Raw genomic sequence first — 26510 nt, 5'->3', positions numbered from 1 at the left:
AGAAAGGCTGTTTTATTTGAAGCTAGGGTGTCTGTCAGGTTTGCCCTGCTCCCCTGGGGCAGCTCCTAAGACCACAGGTTTCTTCAGATCCCAGTGTGAATATCACTGGATTAGATTATCTTCAGGTCCCTTCGAGCTCTGTAATTATACTCCCTGGTGAGACAGCCACAGCGGGCTTCTCTGTCTCTATTTTTCTCACTTCCATGGCTTGGTCCCCATAGGCAAAGGTTTGCAGGGAAAATCCTTAGGGATCAATGTCAGTGGGTCTCCATGGTAGCTGACTGCCCAGTCTTAGATTTCCTTTCCAAATTAATCTTTGTCAGGCTGAACTTCAGTCTGATGTCCCCAAGGCTACCTGATGTCCACACGGTGCTTGTAACAAGGTTAATGGAATACCTGTGTGCTGCCTGCAATTGACTGATGTAATCTTGCAAGAGAAATGGGCTGTGAGGAGGAGGACCCATCCTCTGTGCCCTGCCACCACCCCCAGATCCTTGGCATCATGTTCCCCTTCCGCAGGGCCCATTGTTATGTACATCTGACTCAGCATGGCTGTAACTGAACCTAGCATTGGACCATTGAAGGGCATAACTAGGTAACCCACACTCCCTATTCCTTTCTACCTCTGTGGTTTTGTCCAGGGATCCAAGGGATCCAAGCAAGTCACTGGTACTGTGGGCCCATGCCATAAGTGTAATTAGTAAGGCAGGGCTCTTTAAGTCAGGTTGGCTGATAAGCATGGACTGGGACATACCTTCCCTTCCCACTCCCCAAAATTATAGTCAATGCAATCATCTCAGACTCTCTGCCCTCATTTCTGAAATTTCCTGACTCTTAGGATGTACATCAGTAGAATGTAAGTTAAGAGCTTGGGTCCTAGCATAGCTCCAAACCCCTGGGTCCAAATCCTGGCTCTGACACTCCCCAGCTGGATGACTTTGAGCAAAGGTGTGTCACCTTCCTCCTATCCCAGTTCCTCATCTGTGATTTGGGGCTAGTAACAGTACTTACAACATTCTTGGGGGAAGAGATGAGTTCATGCCCAGGGAGTGTTGAGATAGTGCCTGGCACAGAACAAGCGTTAGCTATTCTTTCTGTTCAATGACCTTTGGTCCCTTTGGAAAAGCTGCCCGGTTGATGAGGTGAATGAGGGCTGAAACCCAGTCTACACTCTGCTCGAAAGTCAAGAAAACCTAGAGCCCAGGAGCTGGTCTGTATCAGCCCGGAGAAGTTTCTTTGTTTCTCCCTGTTTACCCACCCATCAGGCAGTGTCTTTTTTCAGTTTCCATGAGGAAACTGTGCCAAATCTTTGACCTGGTAATGAGTCTACTTGTTTTTTATTCTCTGCATCCTCATTCATAAGGACCCTGGGATTCCCTCACCATCTTGGCTCACCCCTCTCAGAATTCCTCCTACAGGATACAAGACAGCTTGTCGGGATTTAATTTGCACTCCCTTCAGCCAGCAAAGGAGGGATTTAGATGAGGCACCAAACCAAGATTGACCCTCTACCCGTAGAGCAATCTCTTCCTCTTACATGTTATAATAGAGCCTGCCATGTGTGTTAGCTCGGGTCACATCAACACAACCTATGAGGAAGGTACTGATCCTGTCCCTATTTTTCAGGGGCTTCTCAGAGGAAAATTGGCAACATCGGTATTCAGAGGCCTGTCTGCCACCAGAGCTCTGCCATCTTGCTTCCCGTCGAGAACTACTCCCCCAGTGAGGAAATTATAACCTGCCATCAGCTCATTTTCAAACCAGGCCCCCACCCCATCTACCATGGGCATCCACAGTTCGTTTTATGGACCTAAGAGTAGTACCTTAGATATACCTATCCAGACTTTCTTTTTTTTTCCTTTACATTATGTCCTTTGCACTGGCCAGTTGAGACCGATTTATACGTTGATTCGGCAGCCCATGTGTTTTTGCCATCATTCCATGTACAATATAAGCTTTGTATGGGCAGAAAACTGAAATCATAAGGATTTGGGCTAAATTCTTGGGCTAGAGATTCTTGAAGCTCGGAGGAAACTTAAATGAGTGAGATGAGCCCCAGAAAAAAAGAAATAGTTCACCAGCGTCTCACAGGAAGTTAGTGAAGTAGTTGGGACTCAGGTCCAGGTCCTCGGACTTTTTCATCTGTGAGGGATATGGATTTCTAATCCTTGTTTGAGAGCCTTCTTCCCTGGGACCAGGCAGTTCATGCTGTACCACGATACACTGAAACCTGACTTGCCCCAGCCCTTTTGAGTTTTGGCCATAGCTCCTTGCACTGTAATGCCACCTATTTAACTCTTGTCATGAGCTGAACTGTGTGCCCCCAAAGATATGTTCAAGGCCAAACTCCCATCACCTCCAAATGTGACCTTGTTTGGAAGTAGGGTCTTTGCAGTTTATATCGTATTAAAATGAGGTCCTGATGGATTAGGGTGGGTCCTAATCCAACGACTAGCTTTCTTATAAGAAGAGAAAACAGAGATGTATGGTGGGGAACACCATGTGAAAATAGACAGAGATTGGAATGACAGACACATCTACATACAAGCCAAGGAATGCCAGGGATCACCAACAACCACCAGAAGCTAGGAGAGAGGCATAGAACAGGTCTACCTTCAGAGCCTCCGGAAGAAACCAGCCTGGCCAATACACCTGAATTTTGGACTTCTAACTTACAGAAGTGTCAGACAATACATTTGTGTTGCTTTAAGCCACCCAACTTGCGGTAATTTGTTTTGGTAACCCTAGGAAACTAACATATCCCTCCAGAAATGAATCCTACTGTCCATACTTACCTTGGCAAACAACAGACCTCATCTGAGAGAGGGTCTTGATAGCAGGGAGAAAGCAGAAGAACCATTAAAGTGGGGAGAGGGCGTCAGCCATAAAGCAAGTGGTCACAGGAAGAAGAGGCGGGGAACCCAAAGGTCTTTCTGTGCTGGCCCCTCTAAGGGGGGCCAGGCTTGCAACTGAGTAAGGATGCATGGGCTTTACCGTCTTGCTCCATTTGCTCACAGGCAAGGCCCTTGCGACCCAGGGGGCACTGACACCTGCAGCTGGTGCCCTCGAGGATGGGCTCCCCATTGTTGAAGCAGGGCCCACAGCGGCAGGCATTGAATTCCGACAGGTACTGGTCCAAGGCCCGGTGCAGGTTCCGGCGTTTGGTCTCCAGGGGCCCCAGGGTCGTATGCCTCAACACCTCATGGATGGGCTGCATCTGTGGGTGCAGAAAGAACAGAGAGCCCCTCCCTGGGCCTCCAGCTTCCTAGAGCCCAAGAAGTGGCCATCAAGCTTCTGGAAGGCCTGCTACATGCCAGGCACAGAACTAGACACTCAACTCTACCCCATTCCATCAGATCCTCACCACCATTCAACTCCTGAGTGGCTACTCACCACCACTCAACTCCGGAGACTGCGAGTGTTTGAGTGACTCAGTCAGGATCACATAATTAAGTGAAAGAGCCACCCTGTACATGGGCCTGCTTAGCTCTGAAAACTGTGGTCCTCCAATCCCAGAGGAAGAGAGCTCAGTAGCAATCTATGTCAACTCATCGGCCCCCCTCCAGCACTTTTAGTAGGCAGGAAGAGGGTAAAGTATTATGGGTATTTATGTGTGGGTTTTTTTGGGGTTTTTTTTTTTTTGATCGTTAATCTTCCACGCAGGAATTATTAAAGACCTTACAGGTAGTTGTGTTGGCAGGTCTTGAACACTCCTATTGGTATCAGTGTGGAGAGGTTGGGGGGGGTCATTTGCATTTGAGGCCACCGCCCATTCCAGGAATGACTATAACCCAGGGTTCCCCAACCTCAGCACGACTGCATTTCCAGCTGGAGAATTTTGTTGGTAGGGGAGGGCAGTCCTGTGCATTGTAGGATGTTTAGAAGTATCTCTGGCCTCTACCCACTAGATGCTGATAATAACTTCTGGTTGTGAAAACCGAAACTGTCTCCTGACATTGCCACATGTCCCCTGGGGGGGCGAAATCGCTTCTTGGTTGGGAAATAGTAGACGTGGTAGAGAGCATTGAATCTGGGACCAGAAAATCTGGCTTCGGATCTCAGCCCCACTAGTTCCAGCTATGCGATCTGTCAGGTTAGACGCGGAGCCTGCCTTCCTCGTCTCTAAAATGAGATCCTCTGACCTTACTGTGAGGATGAAAGCTGATAGATGGGAGAGGCCTATCACACAGTAGCAGTTCGGTAAATGCTGCTCCCGTCCTGGTTCTGTGGTCTTTCCTGTCTGTCTCTAAACCTCAGCCTCATTTTCTATAAGATGGGAATAATAACCTACTTCCTAGAATTCTTATGAGGATCTAAAGAAGTAATGAAAGAGAGATACCATTGCAGAAGGGAAGAACAATATAAAGTAAAGCACCATTTTTATTAGTGAGATGTGATGATGGGGGATAAAGCCGAAATTCTTCAAATTGCATGTACATATGGTTGTGGTTGGCATGCTTTTAACACTATATATTTTAACACAGTCATACAATGAAAGCTCCTTCACAGATCTCCCGTTTTATAGAACAGGAACCCGAAGCCCTGAGATGGGAGTGATTTGCCAAGGTCACAGGGCAATTCAGAGATAGGACTGAGCCTCACTTCTCCAGAATCATAAGTCAATAGAGGGCACTCACAGTAGCCTTGAGTGGGTTCCTGGAAATGTGTACAGAAAGACCCGTGACAGACCTTGGCTTGTGGTCACAGGTTGCAACGGAGGTCACCAGCCTGGTCATTTCAGGACTGGCTGGGCTGCCAGCCGAGGGCAGATGACCCCTTACTGGAAGTTCAGAAAATTTGGACCCATTATTAGGAAGTCAGTGCAGGATGCGCTGCCCTGTGACCCTAGTTAAAGATGACTCTTAATTCCAGGGAAGGTCGGGACCATTGGGCAACTTCCCTGTGACCTTCCAGTGGGGCTCAGCACTCAGTGCCCTGCCTCTCACTCCTCACACCCAGAATCCACAGCAAGTGGAAAGGGAGCATTCCTTTAGAAGGGCAGGTAGGGACTTAAAGGAGGGAGGAGGGCTGGAGAAAAACATCTTAGAGCTTGAAAAGATATTGGCCATGGTTTTGTTCCCATTTTATAGATAAGAAAACAGATTCAGAGAAGGCAAGTGGTATGATATTAGCAACATGATATAACCTAACATATAATATATAACATAGCACAGCATCAGAACATAACATGATTCCTATATTCACTCTAAGTACCTGTCATAAATCAGCACTGCTAAGCTATGGGGACATGCAAGTAAGACATGGTCTCCACTCTGAGCATCAGGTTCCTAATAACCCCCTGGCTGGACTCCTTGCCCATTGTCTGTCTGTCTCTCTCTCCCCAGCCCTTCAATTCATTCTTCATATATCTGTAAGCATCCTCTTTTTAAAACACAGCTCTAACTGTGTTACCTTCCTGCTGTGTAACCTGCCAGCACCTTAATGCATCAAATCCAAACCTCTCAGGGGGAAGCCTGTGATGTGAAGAGATCATGGGTGTTAGAATCTATCAGACAGAGCTCAAGTTGGGCTCTGCCATTTACCAGCTATGGTATTTGGCCAGCTTACTTAGTTTCCATCAACCTGTTTCTTCAACTGACATTCACTAAGTACCCACTACTCTCTCCCTAACCTTATGAAGTAACATTTTATTATCCCCATGTTATAGACCGGGAAACTAGGGCTCAGAAAATAAAGTAACTTATCCAAGGTTATACACTGAAAAGGTGGCGAGTCATGATCCAAATTATATCTTTCTCACCCCAAATGTAAGCTCTCTTTCCCCAAAGACAGTATTTGGTCTTTTCCAAATCATTAATATCAGACTTCCCCTTGGAAGCTTTGCTCAAGGCAAACACAAAGTTCACCTCTTGCCCATGAAAGTTTATATATTGCCCCTGATATCAATTTTACACTTTTTGCCCAAATGACTAATAGCTTGATGATAGCAATTTTCAGGCCCTATGTGAATTACAGGTGCATGAAAATGGTCCCTTACTTATTGGAGAAGAAATGTAATCAGGGTTAATCCATCTGACCTCTTTCTTCATAGAGAGCAGGGTATTATAATAGACTTTTGGGTTCAACTGGTTGGTATATATTTTAAGAAGAGGAATGTATGCACACCTGGGACTTTAAGTATATGTAGAAAATGGACAAGAGTCAAGAGAAAATGGGCAGGAAAACAATATTTTATTTAAAAGCCCAAAATACAGTTCTTTCCTAAATGGACTACTGTTGCCTATGAATAGAAATAGTTAGACAACTGGTAGAGCAATCCATTTCCTTTGCACTTTGAGTATGATCTTACTGCCTTTGTGAGGTTAGGGATTTAAGGCAGGGTTTCTCAACTTCAGCACTATTGACGTTTGGGGTCAGACATTTCTTTGTTGTGGGGGCTGTCCTGTGTGTTGGGAGATGTTTAGCAGCATCCCTGGTCTCTACTCAGTAGATGCCAATAGCACCTTCCTAGCTGTGACAACCAAAAACGTCTCCAGATGCTGCCAGATTTCCCCTGGGGAGCAAAGTACCTGCCCCCCCTCCCCCCAAGGTTGAGAACCATGGCTTCAAGGAAGGTGCTAGGGTAGAGGGAAGTGAGAACCGGTTATGAAGTCTGAAGGTCTGAAATCCAGGCAGCTACGTATGAGCTCTGTGACTGTAAATGGCTCACTGGTGACTTGGAGCCTCAGGTCCCTAATCTTTTCCATGGTGAGACTCACGTCTGGACCAGAGGTTCATTGTGATGAGGGGCTGGGATCCCTTAGAGCAGAGGCAGATGGCCTTTGAGCTAAGAATGGTTATTATGTCTGTAAAAGTTTGTAAAAAAGAAGGAGGAGAATTTGTTGGACAGAGGATTTATGTGGCCCACAAAGCCAAAAATATTTACCATCCACTCCTTTACAGAAAATGTTTGCCAACCCCCACTTCAACAAATGTGATTTTAAAGTCTTTTCTGTCTAAATACAAGTTCCTGTTTTTTTAATATGGCCTAATGCTGAAGAAATTCTGGGACTACTCGTGTAAAACTAGACTCTGCTCAGATAGTAAGCTTCTGCTCCCAGTGGTCCTATGGCCTGGGTTTAAAGTCACGCACTCCCTACAGTCAGGCGTGGGGAAGGCCACCAGATCAGTGTGCCGTTACATTTAATCTTGTTCTTTGATGGGCTCATAATAAGAAATATGAAATGATCTGGTCTGCTTCACTTTCATTCCTCATGGACGTAGAGTTTCTTCAAGTGCGAAAAGACTTACCTCAAAATCAATAACAACAGGATTATACTTTAATGACCTCCCCCAGGAACGATATGTAATGGTGCTCCTGTTTTGAGACAAGCTGCCGCCCCAGCCCGAACTGCCACCTCGAACCCGAGAAATAAGGTCTTCCACGGCCATGGCCCGCATGTCGCTTTCTGCCATCAAGAGGATAACTGCATTAGTTCATTTTCCAAAAAGCCAAAGGACTGGTTGGCAAGCCCAACCAGTGAGACCTGGGACAGAGTTCATGTGCTCCCCTTAGAGCTGTCTCCCATGCTTCTACCTTGCTCAGTTAACTCGTAGGACAAAGCAGAAGAGAAGGACCAGAGCCTAGAAATAGATCCATCCTCCGAATTAGAGCAGACCCGGGGAGGACAGCCCAGCCCACACCCGCATGGCAGAGGGAGAGGATGAGCAAGTAGATAAGAATTCATTCATGATGCATTTATTCATTCATATGCCCTGTGCCTGCTACCACCGACTAGGCTTAATTAAATATCACAGGTGCTGTGACAGATGTCTCTATGGGGCTCAGAAAGGGCATGGAGAAAGATCTACAGTACAGGAGGGAGGGTGGTCAGGGTGAAAGGTGAGTTGTCTAGAAAAGTGAATTGTGCAAGACTGTTGAATCACGGGATCTGTACTTCTGAAACAAATAATGCAACATATGTGAAGAAAAAAGAAAAAGAAGAAGATAGCAGGAGGGGAAGAATGAAGGGGAGTAAGTCGGAGGGGGAGACGAACCATGAGAGACGATGGACTCTGAAAAACAAACTGAGGGTTCTAGAGGGGAGGGGGGTGGGGGATGGGTTAGCCTGGTGATGGGTATTAAAGAGGGCACGTTCTGCGTGGAGCACTGGGTGTTATGCACAAACAATGAATCATGGAACACTACATCAAAAACTAATGATGTAATGTATGGTGATTAACATAACAATAAAAAATAAATAAATAAATAAATAAAATCTACATTGGAAAATCAAAAAAAAAAAAGAAAAGTGAATGAATTTTTGGAAGTAAATGGAGAGAGGAAGGAAGGGCATCACAGAGAAGAAATCATTTGACTTAAGGCCTTGAGGCATGAGTAGCCTAACACAATGGGAGTAACTTGAACCTGTTTCATATCTACCTCATCCACTATACTGTAAACTGTTTCATCATCCCTGCATCCTCTGTGTCTCCCACCTGAAAAAAAATACCCAATACATTTGATGAATGAATGCATGCATGAGCACTCACACTGACTTGTTCAGGAAATGCCACAAAATATCTGTGTACAGTCTTTCTCTAATAATTGTTCTTTGCCCTTAATAACTATATTCTTCTCTCTCAGAAGACTTGTCTCCTCCTTCTGGACTGTAACCCAAGGCGCCTTCATCTCAACAGTCAACTACCCAGGTTCTGTCTACACATTCCTTTCATCCCAGTTCTTTCTTAGATCTTTGTCTAGGGCTCAAAATCTAGCAGGGGGCATATTCCAAAATCACGTCTTTCTAAGATGATCTCAGCTCATGGTGAATTCAAAATAGAGCCACAACTAGTCATTGCTTTGGGGTATTTAGCACCTGTGCAGCATGACCATTGACTGAAATAGAATCAACTGAGGAGGAAAATCACGTTCATGCCCTGAGTGTGTGTCCAAGGAAAAGTCTAGCTTCTCTCTGGGAGACCCTTTACTCAATACTTACCAGAGTCGCCACCTCCAAATCTTTTACAACGTTTCCCTGATAACTTTCCTCCAATTTGTATACTATCTGAATAGTCAAATTCAATGCCCACAAAACCTCCAAAGCACGACGTGATATCTCTGCTGGTAATACCTGCGACAGGGAAACAGACACACAAAATGCTGAGATGCTTCAAGACAGTGAATAAGGAACAACTCACAGCAGTTGTAGCTAGCTTCAGTTTTGGAATCTAAGAGATCTGGGTTGAGAGCCCAGTCCTTTAACCCAAATTCAGTGTTCTCTTCTGTGTAGTTCCAACTCAAATAATTTTTGAAATGAGAAGGAATGTGTACTGCACATACTAGTTGCTCAAAACTGCTAGCTCCCTTTCTTCTGCACATTCTCCACAGAGCCTCCTTGAGGTAGGGATTCTGCCTCATCCATCTCCGTATACCCCTGTACCTCGCACAGTACCTGGCCTGTGATTGGCACCATTTTCACTCCGCCATTTTGCACACATTACCCCTTCCTCTCTCCACTTTCACCATTGTTCCAAATTCTACTCAAGCTCCAATTCAAATATCATGTCCTTCATGAAGCAGATTTGGATCAGAATACTTCCCTCTTTTTTCAGAGCTACCAATGTGTTTTGTTCAAGCATGAATGATTATATTTGCACATTTCTTTTCTTACCCAGGTCCTCTTTGTACCCCGGAGGGGCCAGAGGGCTGTTAGAAGATGGATAGATCTCCATCGGGAGTCTGCCTGCCTTCTGGCCTCATGATAATTGAGTCCCACATTAGCTGTCCCTATATTTGTCTACATCTGGGGACCCGCGGAGGAACCTGAATCTTGTAGATGAAGAGCATAATTCTCAAAGTAGTAAAGTCATCTTGTCCCAATCCCTCACTCTGTAAATGAACAGAGCTGGGTTTCCAGCCCTTCGTTGGGATGGCAAGGTAAGGCTAGAAGAGTCGGCTAGAGCAAGATACTGACCATTGCTACAGAGTCCAGCTTTATTGTGGCTCAAGTTTTCTGAAGGTTGTGAACTGGAGTTTGTATTTTTGAAATATCATTACCTTATTTTTCAATTTAAATTCAATTAGCCAACACATAGTACATTATTAGTTTCAGATGCAGTGTTCAACAGTTCCTCAGTTGCATATAACACCCAGTGCTCATCACATCTCGTGCCCTCCTTAATGCCCATCACCCAGTTATCGCATCCCCCACCCACCTCCCTTCCAGCAGCCCTCAGTTTGTTTCCCATAGTTAAGAGTCTCTCTTGGTTTTTCTCCCTCTCTGGTGACTTCCCATTCAGTTTTTCCTCCCTTCCCTTATGGTATTATGCACTGTTTCTTATATTCCACACGTGACTGAAACCATATGATAATTGTCTTTCTCCAGTTTACTTATTTTGCTCAGCATAATGCCCTCCAGTTCCATCCATGTCAATGTAAAGAGTAAGTATTCATTATTTATGATGGCTGAGTAATATTCCAATGTGTATATATATATACCACATCTTCTTTACCCATTCACCTGTTGAAGGACATCTCAGCTTCTTCCATGGTTTGGCTATTGTGGACATTGCTGCTATGAACATTGGGGTGCATGTCCACCTTCTTTTCACTACATCTGTATCTTTGGGATAAATACCTAGTAGTGCAATTGCTGGGTCGTAGGGTAGCTCTATTTTTAACATCTTGAGGAAACTCCATACTGTTTTCCAGAGTGGCTGCACCAGCTTACATTCCCACCAACGGTGTAAGAGGATTTCCCCCTTCTCCACATCCTCGCCAACATTTGTTGTTTTCTGTCTTGTTCATTTTAGGCATTCTGACTGGTGTAAGGTATTTTTAACTGCAACTATACAATAATTATTACCAGTCCTTGTATTATTATGGCAACCACAAGGGAAAAATAATTTCAGTCGGTTATTCGATTGAGCTAAGGATTAGATCTAATATTTTCAAGGAAGTATTCAGCAACCAAGTTTACTTGCCTGCATCCCTGTCAAACTACAGACTCTGTGAGGTCAAAAATTTGTGCCTTATTCACTACTCTCTTGTCAGAACGGCAGGACAGTGTCTGCTGTGGAGGAGGCGCTCAGTAACTATTTTCAGAACACATGATTGATGAATGAGAAAAATGAGCAAATAAATATACTCCAGGAGTCCTGTGGTACAGGCTTCTGACAGAAAAAATCTCAAGTCAGGAATCCTGAATTCAAATTCCAGTCACTTGGATAAATGGCTGAAGAGGTTATGGTATGTGTGCGCATATATTGTGTGTAAGTGTCTGTGACTATTATATATATATATGATATATGATATCATATATATATATATGATTATTCACCCTTAAAAAAGAAAAAGATCCTGCCATTTGCAATAGCATGGATGAACCTGGAGGACATCATGCTAACATGAAGTAAGCCAGACCCAAAAAGAAAAAAAAAATGGCATGATCTCACTTATATGCAGCCTCTAAAAAAGCCAAGTAAATATATGGAAGCAAAGAGTAGAAAGTTGGTTGCCAGGGGTGTGGAAGTGGGGGAGTGGGGAGATGCTGGTCAAACCGGACAAAGTTGCAGTTAGGATGAATAAGTAGAGACATCCAATGTGCAGCCTAATGATGGTTCATCCTATTGCATGGAATACTGAACATTTATAAAGAGCGTAGATTCCAGGGGCTCTCATCCCATACACACAGGAAAAAGGAACTATGTGAGAAGATATGTTAACTAGCTTCAATGTAGTCCTCATTTCCCTTTGTATACGTATACCAAACCATCGTGTTGTACACCCTGTGTACCCATGTTATGGTTTTAAAAAGTAAAACTAAACAAATCCCAATCACAGTCACCTTGTCTGAGATGAGAAAAGACCTGTGGTCACACTGGGCTGCAGTTTGCTGTTTAGGGAGAGAGGGGCTGGATTTGTCCATCTCCAGGCCCCTCTGAGCCTCAACTTCTCCATCCCGTGCGTGTGCACATGGGTTTCTGAATCACTCCCGAGCTGGGAGCACCTGGGAGGCAGGATGCTGTGGGGCTGTAAGCACGAGCACTCAGCACCAAGCCCAGGGCTTCTCCTGCCACTTCTATTCGAGTACTTTTAATTGTTAATGCATTACTAATTGAGGAAGATTTAGCATATTTAATTGTTTTGATTAAAAAATGCTTCACCAGTAATAAACAAAAGTGGGGGAAAAGCATTTACAGTCAGAAGCCAGAGTGATTACAAGGGGACTGGTGGTGGAGGGCTGCCAGCCTATGGTGGCAGGGCAGGCTGGTGACTGGGATGGGGGGTGCTGGAGGGTTCCTGCAGAGCCCTTATGCTCATGCGGGGTCTGCCATGGCCTGCCACAGGCTGCAGCGGGAGAATTCCAGTTCGATTTGAGCTACACCGCTCAACTGCAAAGATTTGCCTTCCAAGGACACCATAGTAGGGTACTGCCAGCAAGGGAAGGTCTCCGACTTCAGAATCCTACAATGTGAGAGCTGAAAGCATCTTGGACACCCAGCCCACACTTCTCATTCGTAGTTGAGATGCCCTCGGTTCCTACAGGTGAATTATCTTGCCTAAGGGCATACAGCTGAGCAATGGTGGAGCTGAGATTCAAACTCAAGTCTATCTTGCTCAGAAGCCTGTGGTATTTTCATTAATTCCAGTTATCACATCAGACTAAAGAATTCTGCTGCCAGAAAAATTTAGTAAACATTGACTGTGTACCATCCCCATCACACTGTGTGTTAGGCAGTGTAGATACTGTGAATTAAATAGGAATATGATGCAAATCTGAATTAAGTAAGGTCTTGTACTTGAGAAGCTAACAGGATTGGTACAATATACTAAACAAAAACTAAGGTATATCCCGAGAGTCGCATGTTTCAATATAGGAGGGTTAGGAGAGGAGTCTCATCAGAAGCTGTAGGGGAGGCCAGATCAGAGCTGTCTGCAGAGTGCCCACGGGAAACAAAGACCAGTAAGCTGGGGCGGGGGGGGAGTGGGAGGGTGCGGGCAGAGAAGGTCAAACCTAGTGACAAAATCCAAGACTTGAAACTGGTATTGGAAGACAAGACACAGAACCAGACATGTCTTGCTTCCTCCATCTAGCAAAGAGCAGAGGAAGGAGAGGGGAGAGAGAGAGCAGAGAATGGTCTGGAGCAACTCTGCGGTGTTTGCCCAGATGGGTGTGTGGTATGGGTTGGTGGAGTGACTACACAGCTGACCTTTGAACAACACGGGGGTTCAGGGCGCTGACCCTCCACACAACTGAAAATCCAAGTATAACTTTTGACTCCCCCACAACTTAACTACTGATAGCCTACTGTTACCTTACAGTTAACATAAACAGTGGATCAACACATATTTTGTATATTATATGTATTATAAACTATATTCTGACACTAAGCTAGAGAAAAGAAACTGTTATTATGAAAATCATAAGAGAAAATGCACTTACAGTACTGTACTGTATTTGTTGAAAAAATCCACATATAAGCGGACCCACACAGTTCAAATCCATGTTGTTCATAAGTCACCTGTATTTATAGAACCAAACAATGATCCGCCGTGGCTCCACCCCATCCCATCAAGCCTGGACTCCTTAGATGTCAGCTTTGGACCATATCCTACTGGCATTTGTTTGGGGGTCTTGAACTCAGTGAACTCTGGAGTTGATGTTTTCCAAACCTGGCTACACAATGAGATCATCTGGAGTGCTTATTAAAAATACAGGCTCCTGTGTTCCACCTCTGTCAGTTCTAATGCTGAATTTCAGAGTCATCAGCAATCTGTATTTAAACAGATTACCCAGATGACTCCTCGTCAGTGCATCTGGGACCAGATATTGAGTAGCGTGGTTCTACAGAGAACTCTGGTGGCCTGTCCCAGAGCACTGGCCTCTGCCCTGTCTCAGTCAATGCCTTTGTCAATGCCTTGGATATGACCCTAGCTCATCATATCCACCCATAAGAAGTAACTAGGAAAAGCCAAGGATCATCCAGATAAAGAATCAGGATTCAAAAAGCCCTCAGAAGGGCTTTTGGAAGGATAGACAGACCAAGCATGGCAAAATCAGGCTCAGTTGGGAAAACTGTAACCTCCTCCCCTGGTGAGAAAATACCATGCACGGGCACAATAGGGAATGGGCACAGCTTAGAAAGCAAGAGAAAAGGCTGTGGAGTTTTGGATAAGTTCCAGCTCAGGAAGACAATGAAGCCAGGTGAAAAACCAGGAGAAAATTATAATCAATAAAGTAAAGGAGGGGATAATCTGTGTGTGTGTGTGTAGTTTAGAGAAACCCAGAATCTGATACAAAGTTCTGGAGTCCACATTTTTTAAAAAGAAATAAGAAAAGAGGACTTTCAACATTTTGTAGCCTTAAGAAAGAAGGAAATCCTGCCATATGCAACAACATAGATGAATGTTGACGACATTATGATAAAGAAATACTCACAGAAGGACAGACATGCATGATTCCGGTTATATGAGGTATATAAGATAGTCCAACTATCAGAGTATAGAGTGGGGGTTGGCAGGAGCTGCAAGAGGAGAAATGAAGAGTTGCTAATCACTGGGCATAATGTCTCAATTATGTAAGTTCTAGAGATCTGTCCAACATTGTCTCTATAGTTAAGAAGACTGTATTGTACACTTAAAAATTTGTGAAAAGAGTAGATGTCATGTTAAGTGTTTTTTTTTAATTTTATTATGTTATGTTAGTCACCATACAGTACATCATTAGTTTTTGATGTGGTGACCCACGATCCGTTGTTTTCGTATAACCCCCAGGGCTCCATGCAGTACGTGCCCTCCTTAATACCCATCACCGGGCTAACCCATCCCCCCACCCCCTCCCCCCTAGAACCCTCCGTTTGCTTCTCAGAGTCCATTGTCTCTCATGGTTCGTCTCTCCCTCCGATTCCTCCCCCTTCATCTTTCCCTTCCTTCTCCTAATGTCCTCCACGCTATTCCTTATGTTCCACAAATAAATGAAACCATATGATAATTGACTTTCTCTGCTTGACTTATTTCACTTAGCATAATCTCCTCCAGTCCCATCCATGTTGATGTAAAAGTTGGGTATTCATCCTTTCTGATGGCTGAGTAATATTCCATTGTATATATGGACCACATCTTCTTTATCCATTCATCTGTTGAAGGGCATCTCGGCTCTTTCCACAGTTTGGCTATTGCAGACATTGCTGCTATGAACATTGGGGTGCATGTGGCCCTTCTTTTCACTACATCTGTGTCTTTGGGGTAAATACCCAGTAGTGCAATTGCTGGGTCATAGGATAGCCCTATTTTTAATTTCTTGAGGCACCTCCACACTGTTTTCCAAAGTGGCTGTACCAACTTGCATTCCCACCAACAGTGTAAGAGGGTTCCCCTTTCTCCACAACCTCTCCAACATTTGTTATTTCTTTCCCTGTCCTTTTTTGCCATTCTAACTGGTGTAAGGTGGTATCTCAATGTGGTTTTGATTTGAATTTCCCTGATGGCTAATGATGATGAACATTTTTTCATGTGTCTGTTAGCTATTTGTATGTCTTCTTCAGAGAAGTGTCTTTTCATATCTTCTGCCCACTTTTTGACTCGATTATCTGTTTTTTGGGTGTTGAGTTTGAGAAGTTCTTTATAGATCTTGGATACCAGCCCTTTATCTGTAGTGTCATTTGCAAATATCTTCTCCCATTCTGTGGGTTGCCTCTTTGTTTTGTTGACTGTTTCCTTTGCTGTGCAGAAGCTTTTATCTTGATGAAGTCCCAAAAGTTCATTTTTGCTTTTGTTTCACTAGCTTTTGGAGATGTATCTTGAAAGAAGTTGTTGTGGGTGATGTCAAAGATGCCTATGTTCTCTTTTAGGATTTTGATGGATTCCCGTCTCACATTGAGGTCTTTCATCCACTTTGAGTTTATCTTTGTGAATGGTGTTAGAGAATGGTCGAGTTTCATTCTTCTGCATGTGGCTGTCCAGTTTTCCCAGCACCATTTATTGAAGAGACTGTCTTTTTTTTCCATTGCATGTTTTTTCCTGCTTTGTCAAAGATTATTTGACCATAGAGTTGAGGGTCCATATCTGGGTTCTCTATTCTGTTCCATTGGTCTATATGTCTGTTTTTGTGCCAGTACCATGCTGTCTTTGGTGATCACAGCTTTGTAATATAGCTTGAAATCGGGCAACGTGATGCCCCCAGCTTTGTTTTTCTTTTTCAACATTTCCTTGGTGATTCGGGGTCTTTTCTGATTCCATACAAATTTTAGGATTGTTTGTTCCAGCACTTTGAAAAATGCCATTGGAATTTTGATCGGGATGGCATTGAAGGTATAGATTGCTCTGGGTAGCATAGACATTTTAACAATGTTTATTCTTCCGGTCCATGAGCATGGAATATTTTTCCATCTTTTTGTGTCTTCTTCAATTTCTTTATGAGTGGTCTGTAGTTCCTAGAGTATAGACCCTTTACCTCTTTGGTTAGGTTTATTCCGAGGTATCTTATGGTTTTTGGTGCTATTGTAAATGGAATCGTTTCTCTAATTTCTCTTTCTACAGTTGCGTTGTTAGTGTATAAGAAAGCAACTGATTTCTGTGCATTGATTTTGTATCCTGCCACATTACTGAATTGCTGTATGAGTTCTGGTAATTTGGGGGTGGAGTCTTTTGGGTTTTCCACATAAAGTATCATGTCGTCTGCGAAAAGAGAGAGTTTGGCTTCTTTGCCAATTTGAATACCTTTTATTTATTTTTGTTGTCTGATTGCTGTTGCTAGGACTTCTAGTACTATGTTGAACAATAGTGGCGAGAGTGGGCATCCTTGATGTGTTCCTGATCTTAAGGGAAAGGCTCTCAGCTTTTCCCCATTGAGGATGATATTCGCTGTGGGTTTTTCATAGATGGATTTTATGAACTTGAGGACTGTTCCCTCTATCCCTACACTCTGAAGAGTTTTAATCAGGAAAGGATATTGTATTTTGTCAAACGCTTTTTCTGCATCAATTGAGAGGACCATATGGTTTTTCTCCTTCCTCTTACTAATGTGTTCTATCACATTGATTGATTTGCGAATGTTGAACCACCCTTGCATCCCGGGGATAAATCCCACTTGGTCGTGGTGGATGATCCTTTTAATGTATTGTTGGATCCTATTAGCTAGGATTTTCTTGAGGATTTTGGAATCCATATTCATCAGGGATATCAGTCTGAAATTCTCCTTTTTGATGGGGTCTTTGCCTGGTTTGGGGATTAAGGTAATGCTAGCCTCATAGAATGAGTTTGGAAGTTTCCTTCTGTTTCTATTTTTTGAAACAGCTTCAGTAGAATAGGTATTATTTCTTCTTTGAATGTTTGATGGAATTCCCCAGGGAATCCATCAGGCCCCGGACTCTTGTTTTTTGGGAGGTTTTTGATCACTGCTTCAATCTCGTTACTGATTATTGGCCTATTCAGGTTGTCAGTTTCTTCCTGTTTCAGTCTTGGCAGCTTATAGGTTTCCAGGAAGGCCTCCATTTCATCCAGATTGCTCAGTTTATTGGCATATAGTTGTTGATAATTTCTAATAATTGTTTCTATTTCCTTGGTGTTAGTCGTGATCTCTCCCCTTTCATTCATAATTTTATTAATTTGGGTCCTTTTTCTTTTTCTTTTGGATAAGTCTGGCCAGTGGTTTATCGATCTTATTAATTCTTTCAAAGAACCAACTTCTAGTTTCGTTGATCTGATCTACTGTGTTTCTGTTTCTAATTCTCTGATCTCTGCTTTAATTTTAATTATTTCTCTTCTAATGTGTGGCTTAGGTGTCGTTTATTGCTTTTTCTCTAGTTCTTTAAGGTGTAGAGTTAGTTGGTGAATTCGGGATTTTTCTATTTTTTTGAGTGAGGCTTGGATGGCTATGTATTTCCCCCTTAGGACCGCCTTTGCAGTATCCCATAGGTTTTGGACCGATGTGTTTTCGTTCTCATTGATTTCCATGAATTGTTTAAGTTCTTCTTTGATTTCCTGGTTGACCCAAACATTCTTGAGCAGAGTGGTCTTTAGCTTCCAAGTGTTTGAATTTCTGCCAATTTTTTTCTTGTGATTGAGTTCCAGTTTTAAAGCATTTGTCGTCTGAGAATATGCAGGGAGTAATCTCAGTCTTTTGGTATCGGTTGAGACCTGATTTGTGACCCAGTATGTGATCTATTCTGGAGAAAGTTCCATGTGCGCTCGAGAAGAATGAGTATTCTGTTGTTTTAGGGTGGAATGTTCTGTAAATATCTATGAGGTCCATCTGATCCAGTGTATCATTCAAAGCTCTTGTTTCCTTGTTGATTTTCTGCTTAGATGATCTGTCCATTGCTGAGAGTGGAGTATTGAGGTCTCCTACAATTAACGTATTGTTATCAATATGACTCTTTATTTTGGTTAACAGTTGGCTTATGTAGATGACTGCTCCCATGTTGGGGACATAGATATTTACAATTGTTAGATCTTCTTGTTGGATAGACCCTTTAAGAATGATATAATGTCCTTCTGTGTCTCTAATTACAGACTTTAGTTTAAAATCTAATTTGTCTGATATAAGAATTGCTACCCCAGCTTTCTTTTGAAGTCCGCTGGCATGGAAGATGGATCTCCATCCCTTCACTCTCAGTCTGGATGTATCTTTAGGTTCCAAATGAGTCTCTTGTAGGCAGCATATGGATGGGTCCTGTCTTTTTATCCACTCTGCAACCCTGTGCCGTTTTATGGGAGCATTTAGGCCATTCACGTTGGGAGTGATTATTGAAAGATCTGAATTAATTGTCATCATGTTGCCTGTGAACACGTTGTTTTTATAGATTGTCCCTGTAAATTTCTGTTGTATATCACTCTTGGGGTCCTTCTCCTTTTATAGAACCCCCCCTTAATATTTCTTGCAGGGCCAGCTTAGTGGTCACATATTCTTTCAGTTTCTGCTGGTCGTGGAAGCTCTGCATCTCTCCATCCATTCTAAATGAAAGCCTTGCCAGATAAAGTATTCTTGGCTGCATGTTCTTCTCATTTAGGACCCTGCATACGTCTTGCCAGGCCTTTCTGGCTTGCCAGGTCTCTGTGGATAGGTCTGTTGTTCTTCTGATGTTTCTCCCTCTATACGTAAGGAATCTCTTCCCCCTAACTGCCCTTAAGATGGTTTCCTTGGTTCTAAGATTTGCAAGTTTTACTATTACATGCTGGGGTGTTGGCCTGTTTTCCTTGATCTTGGGAGAGGTCCTCTCTGCCTCTAGGATGCGAATGTTTCTTTCATTCCCCAGATTAGGGAAGTTCTCAGCTATGATTTCCTCAAATACATCTTCTAGTCCTCTCTCTCTCTCCACTCCCTCTGCGATTCCAATTATTCTAACATTGGAACACTTCATGATGTCACTTATTTCTCTGATTCTATTTTCATGGATTCTGAGTTGTTTTTCCCTTTCAATTTATTATATTGTCTTCCAGGTAGCTTATTCGTTCTTCTGCCTCAGTTACCCTAGCTGTTAGATTATCTAGATTGGATTGGATCTCATTGATAGCATTTTTAAGTTCTGCCAATTCAGCTTTCATTTCTGCCCTTAGAGACTCTATATTGCCATTAATTGATTTCTCCATTCTAGCCATTGTCTTCACAATTGCTGGCCTGAATTCCATCTCCGACATCTTGGTTATATCTGCATCCATTTGTAAATCTATGGCATAAGTCATAATCTCTGCGTCTTTTCTATTTTGGGGGCTCCTCCTCCTAGTCATTCTGTTGATGGGTGTTTGAGGGAATGTATAGAGTCCAAATTATTGACCAGAACCCAAGCAAGATGCAACTGTTTTCTTGGGACCTTAGGGTTGCTGGCCTCTTGTTTTTCCAGCCTGTCTTCTGGGGGAGGGGCCTGCCGCGCTGTTACTCAGGCAACCCTGTTTGGGTGGAGTTGCCCTGACCCCCTGTGGCGGGGGATGGGCTCCGCGGGAATCAGTTTTTGGGGCTTGTGTTCTCTGGTGGCTTTCCCTGGCGGCTTTTTGCATCTCTTCCGCGAGTCAGAGCAGAAGAGACCATTTCCAACCCTCTGCCTCAGAGCAGAGAGACCACAGTCTGTTCTTCAGTGAGCTCTCCAGGCCACACTCTCTCCGTTTCTGTCCATGCTGCTATAACCTGCAGCGTCCAGGGTTGTGCGCCCCTCCACAGCGCCCCCCCAGTCCTGTCTCCAGGTTGGGGCACGTCTCTGCCCTTTGTGCTTCTAAAACCGCCAGCCGTCCCCAGTTCACAGGCACGACCCTGCCGCTCCGGGTTTCTGCCCCGGAGGCTACCCTAAAGTCATTTCCCTGCGGCTGCCGGTCTGTGAGTCTGTGCCGTGTCCCCAGCGCGCGAGGCTGTCGCTCACCGGCGGTGTAGGATCCCCACGGCCAGGCACCCTCCCGCTGCCATTTATCCTCCGATATCTGCCCATGGAATCATGGCTCCCCGCTTTGTACCTCGAAACAAACCGCCTGCAATATTCTGTTTGTAAGAGATCCAGATCTTACATCTCAGGCTGGTTTCGTGGGTGCTCAGAGTGGTCTGGTAGATACCCATCTCAATTCTGGGGACCAGTTGAAAGAGGGTCCCCTACTCCTCCGCCATCTTTCCTAGAGGGAGTTGGACCTTCTCAAGTGTTCTTTAAAAAAAAAAAAAGATTTATTTGAGAGAAAGAGTGCTCCTGCAAGCAGGGGAAGGGGAGAGAGGCAGAGGGAGAGACTCTCAAGCAGATGCCCCACCAAGCACAGAGCCTAAGGGGGCTCGATCCTAGGACCCTGAGATCACAATCTGAGTTGAAACCAAGACTTGGATCCTTAACCAACTGTGCCACTCAGGCACCCCTCATGAGTGAAAAAAAGCAAGTAAGGAATGATTGGAGAAGAGTAGCATGAGGGTGAAGAAATTCAAAACCATATCCTTTGGGAATTTTTGAGGGGATGGGGGATGTTCACCTGAACAAGAGAGGAAAGATCTCTCTCTAAGAGAGATCAGCTGAGCTAGATTCAGCTCTCCAGAGGATTTTCTTGAGGAAGAGGAGTTAGGGCTACTAGTGTGGTTGCAAGGGCAAGAACTAGGACTCAAAGGGCAGAAGCTACAGGAAGACAGATTAAAGCTCAACATAAGATAAATCATCATAATGGTCACAGGCCAAAGAGATCTGAGTTGTTTCATAAAGGCAGTGAGCTCCCCATACTGGGAGGGTATCAAGCAGAGGCTATTTGCCTGTACAGGGCACAGTGGAAGGGTTTGAAGAGTTGACCCGTGGTCTTTTAAGGTTTCTTCTAAAGCCACGATTCTGAAACTTTAAGAACACACCAGAACACCTGGAGAACACTTGAAACAAATGTTGTAAGTACTTAATGGTGTCTGAGTGTGAGCCAGGCATCTGGGAAATAAGGACTGAAGAGCATTTGCTCTCCGTGAGGTCACAGGCAAATGTGAAGAAACGGAAAGGAATGAATACTGCCCTGTGCGAGGAGAGGTGTGAAAGAGGCCAGCAGAGTCAGGGGAGTCTTCCTCGGAGGTCAGATGAAGGATATCAGAGACAAGTCTGAAAGGATGAGTGGGGATTAGCCAGACAAAGGGGGGACATCGGGAGCAGAGGGAGACCATGTGGAGGTCTTGCGTCCCTAGCAGCAAGATTCTGCTCAGAAAGGCCAACCTGACCTAAACTCAAGAGTAGAAAAGAGGAAGATGCCAATCAGTGGAGGGAGTACTGGGAGGCCCTGGGATCCTTCCCACTCTGGTCTGAACCCGAGAAGAGCTGTTGGGGTGCCTGCCTGGCTGGCCAGGAGCCCAGAGGACATGTCTTTGGCCACCATGTCGGCTGCTCCTTTCCCACCTGGTCTTGGCGGTGGTGCAGGTGTGAGAGCTCTTAGGAGAGGCTGCATCAGTGTGGCTTGGAGGCAGAACCAGGCAGCTTGACTTCCGAGGTGCCAGAACGCAGCCAGTCTGTCACTCCTCAGATGAAAAGCATCAGGTGGAAAACAGCAGGTGTAATACATTATTTATCTCTTGGCAACAAACAAATGCCATTCAGGTTGCTGTGGTCTATCTGCTGTGTTGCTTTGCTACTTCGGTTGACCCCAAAGACAGCTTCAGAAGGAAAGGGAAAGACTCATATAGTCTGTTTCATGCCATAACATTGGAAAGGATGATTGTTCAGCTGGGAAGTGTAGGCTACCTTTAGCCGCCCGCTCTGTGCTGCTGTTTATCCATTGAAACATGCTTCTCCCAGCCGCCTACGAATAACAGTATAAGTACCTCTGTGCCTTTCATACGCTGTTTCCTCTGCCACTCAGTTGTAGAAAGCCCTTCTTCTCTCCCAGGGGCCCAAGTCTGTGTCGCCACGGAATCCTTGTGTGTCCCCCATGGTATCCCTATGCTCCCCTCCAGCATAGTATTTAGCATACCCTAGCAATTGTCAGTTTCTTGATCTGTTCCTCCAATTATCCTGCAAACTTATAAAATTGTCTCTTGGGTTTACAGGTCTTGGCACAGAGCCTGGCATGTGACAAGCTCCCAGGAGTGCTCAGGGATGGGCTGATTGCAACCAATCTAGACAATGCTCTAAAATGTTTTGGTAGTCACAGAACTCCTTTTGGCTGATGATACAAATCACATCTTCATAATATCTCACACTTGATTAGGAGATAATATTTTATAAAGCACTTTCATCTGCATTATCTCATTGGGGGCTCACAACGATCTTAGGGAGTCAGGAGGATTTATCCATTGTGTAGGCTCAGTGGTTAGAAAAAGCAATAATTGTGGTGGTTAAGAATGTGAACTCGGGATTCAGGGTTTTACATTCACTAGCAATGTTGGGTAAGTTACCTGAACCTCTTTGGGCCTTATTTTCCCCATTTGTAAAATGCGAGTGATAGTTTCCATACATGGATCCCTAAAAACAGTGTTTGACACAATTAAGTGTTCAACAAATCTTAGCTATTATTGTTAAGTTGCTTGCCCCAAATTCCATAACAGGCCCAAGAGTCAGGGTTCGATGTACGGTTTGCTACATCCAAAGACAGTGCATGCTTCATTGCATCACATCAGTGTTAACTGCAGAGAAATGCTCCTTGTGTGGCACAAGGAACAGTGGCCTTCCCAAGCCCCGGGTTCCATGACCGCCTCATTCTACAAAGCAGCTCAGAGAAAGGAATCCATGCTCCCAATGGGCAATGTTGGGACTGCAGTCTCAGGTCTCCCTCCTGACTGATAACGGGTATCTTCAGGGACTCTGGCCCTGCTAGATGCTTTTGGTCATACATATATAGACCAGAGGCAGTATAGGTGAGGGGGCTGATGTGGCCATGACAAGAGTCAGTATAGCAGAGATTCTTAGTCTTTCTCAAATGGAGACTGCCTGAGCTAAAATGCGCCTCTACACACTTCCTATCTGGGCACATTATCTAACCTCTGTATGCTACAGTAGTCTCATCTATAAGGTGGTGGCTTTCATGGTGTCTACTCATGGGGTTGTCTGTGGTGGTTAAGTGAGTTAAGCTGTAGTGTGTACAATGCATGGGACGGTGCCTGGTTCAGAACCAGCAATAATGGTCAAGTATGACTGTTATTACTACTGCCACGAATGATACATACATAGACTGGGCTAGTGGTCCCTGATGCTGAGCCTGGAAAATCAGGGAATGATGGAGGCCGAGGAGTTTGTCAAAACAGATTTTTAAAAAAGATTTTATTTGTTTATTTGACACACAGAGAGAAAGCGCACAAGCAGGGGGAGGGGGAGGGGGAGAAGCAGGCTCCCCACTGAGGCGAGAGCCCGATGCGGGCCTTAATCCCAGGACCCCAAGATCATGACCTGAGCTGAAGACAGATGCTTAACTGACTGAGTCACGCAGGCATCCCATAAAATAGATTTTCTTAATCCACATTTCTGCAGTGAGCCACGAATAAGTGAAGATCACGAAAACATCCACATTTGATAAGTACCTACTATGTGCTAAGTATAGCTTTCCCATGTGCTATCTCATTTCACATTCACACGTCTCTCCACAACAGATACAATTATTCCCATTTTTGAGGCGAGTAAACAGAGGCTTAAATAGTTTAAGTGACTTGCCCAAAATTATACAATAATCGAATCGGGATTGTACCAAGGTCTGCGTCCAAAGCCCATCTCCTCCATGCCACATTATATCACCTATGGGAGAAAGGCTAAGGGTGGCTCTGGGGGTAATTTTGACATCATCACACTTTTTCTTCTTTAAGGCTGGGGCTGTTTCAGAGACAGAGGGGGAAATTCAAAATCAGGGCAAGATCAGGAGAATGGTGCAGAGAGTATCTCAGTTCCATGTGTATGCAAATGACTTAGGGGGGATGGGGACAAAGCCAAGACACCAGGAGTCTGTCAGTCAGTCAATACCATCCATCACTGTGAAGCCTGGTTGTCATGGTAACAGGGGATAAAGCCTGGAGCCTGTTAGAATCTAGTGCCTGTCTGTTCAGGGTGACTGGTTGGTTAGCAGGCACAGCAAAAGACCCTTTGGGCCAGGCCAGACTGCTTAGCCATAAATATAAGACCCTTCACAATCAGATTCCTGCCCACCTTACCCTTTGCACTGTCCAATCCAGCCCAGACTCTTTAGGAATCTACCCTGACTCTGCAGAGTGTAGGAAAGCTCCAGAGAAGGCCCAGCTTAGATGAGCTTGGATTCTGAGACTCTCTTGCTAGGAAGACACTGAGTCTCTGCTGTGGACCAGCCTCAGCCTATGCGCAAGACTGGGAACACATCATTAACAAGATGCATGATGGAAACAGGCAGCTGCAAAGTGTGATATATCTAGCTAAATCCCAGGTGCACTGAAGTACCTAAGAAGGCTCCCAACCCAAAACTATAGAGACAGAAAGCTGCCTGGAAGGGTCATATCTAAGCAGAGACCAAGGATGTGATAAGCACTGGTCAGGTGAAGAAGAAAGGGTATGGGGAGGGGAGCAGAAATCCAGATAGAAGAAACAGCACAGTCCTTCTTATAAAGCCTCAGGGAGAAAGGGGGTATGATTACGTTGAGGGACCATAAAAGCATAGTACAGCACAGCCCAATGCTGAGTAATGGGGCTAGAGGGATGAGCAGGGCCAGAGCATGCTCCCTTGAATGCTGGCCATCATCCATGGGCAGGAACCCTCCTGTTCTCAATGGTCACCTTTGCTTGGCTCCAGCAACTTGCCATGCTGCAAATTGTCACCCTCTCTATGGCTCCCTGGAGGCCAACACTGACTCCATTTCCAGGTTACTGATGTTATCACTCTTCCTACCGTAACTCAACCACAAGATTGCTCTCATTAATGCACTGGCCTCGGGGGCAAGGCCTCCACAACAGAGCGTGGCCTTTGGGTGAACCTGGACACTTGTCTCCTACCACTCACCCTCACCCATTTGCTGCTTCAGCCATACTCATGAGACTCCTTCCACCCAGAAAACCCTAGCCCCCTTCTCTGTTAGGCAAGCTCCTACTCCTAATTTTTGGAAGTTCAGGTTTGAATATCTTTGGAGTCTAGAAAAGGGGAGGGGCGGAAAGTGTGTGTTGCTCCCTCCCTTGTGCTTCTACTGTATTTATTTCTATTTGAGCACTTTCACATTGTATTATTCTTAGTCCCCAACTAACTGCACATTTCTCCAGGGCATGGAGCGCTATGTTTCATCTCTTTGTCCCTGGAGATCATGGGTTCTCATTGACTGGATGAGTGGTTGAAAGGATGAATGGAGGGATGGTGGATGGATGGATGGATGGATGGAGATTAGATTAGGAGAAGGGTTCTCCTCAGAGATTGTTTCCTACTTCCTATTTTGGGTAACAAGGAAAAATGTTGTTTTCTACTCAGCACCTTCGTGAAAGGGAATTATAAGCAAGCAACAGCAATAATATATAAATGTGATGGGAAAAATGAGAATTTGAGGGACTTAAATTACACATTCATCCTAACCCAGTGACTCCCCGTACACAGTTTAATCATCTGGGCTGCCTTTGTCTCATTCTCTTAAAGGAATAAAAAATGCACAGCTCACATTCCCTCATTCCCCCATTCCTCTGCCTCTGACAGACATCACTAATTGATCACAGCACTGTTGGGCAGAGCACCTGTCCTGTGTCATAATCCTGCTAGCATTTGCTATTGAAGTCAGCTGCCATTACCGGCTTAGATCCTTTTTCTGGCCATCAAGGCTCTAAGGTTCACCTCTTTGAGTGCCGTGACTGCCAGCACACCGTGCTTGTTCCAGGCCCTGTGATTGTACCTAAGCTTCAGAACAGACAACCACAAGCTGGGCAGTGTAACCCTTCACAATTCTGCCAGTTACAGTTCCTGATCAGCAGGTCAAACTGATCCCAATTGCATTTAGGAAAGAGTATTGAGTATAATCCTCCCTTACTCATTTTTAAAACCTAATTTAACCACTTTCAAAGCTATTGCAGGCTGTTTAATGTTTTTTTTTTTAAAGAGAAGTGAAGAAATAAAAAGGTAAATGAAATAAAATATCAGATGGACCCCAAGAAGCGTGGAGCTGGGAATTAGAAGTCCTCATGTCAAACCTCACCCTGCTCCTAGCCAGTGGTTT

The 26510-nt window shown here is 44.5% G+C and overlaps 1 protein-coding gene across 2 annotated transcripts in view; it reads right to left on the bottom strand.

The window, feature by feature from the left end:
• C8A (complement C8 alpha chain) overlaps positions 1-26510 on the bottom strand; it is a 68669-nt gene that overhangs the window by 1446 nt on the left and 40713 nt on the right. Inside the window, exons 8-10 of one of the 2 annotated variants that reach the window (XM_027572777.2) lie at positions 8943-9074; positions 7252-7409; positions 2995-3217 (exon numbers count right to left, since the gene is read on the bottom strand). In XM_027572777.2, the coding sequence (XP_027428578.1) occupies positions 2995-3217; positions 7252-7409; positions 8943-9074 (513 nt within the window). Of the gene's footprint in view, positions 1-2994; positions 3266-7251; positions 7410-8942; positions 9075-26510 lie in introns of both variants that reach the window. The other variant, XM_027572770.2, reaches the window with a different exon arrangement.

This window comes from Zalophus californianus, chromosome 4, assembly GCF_009762305.2.
Source record: "Zalophus californianus isolate mZalCal1 chromosome 4, mZalCal1.pri.v2, whole genome shotgun sequence".
In the NCBI taxonomy this organism is placed as follows: domain Eukaryota; kingdom Metazoa; phylum Chordata; class Mammalia; order Carnivora; family Otariidae; genus Zalophus; species Zalophus californianus.
Note: the sequence above shows the minus strand (reverse complement) of the source record. Positions and strands in the feature narration are given on the sequence as shown.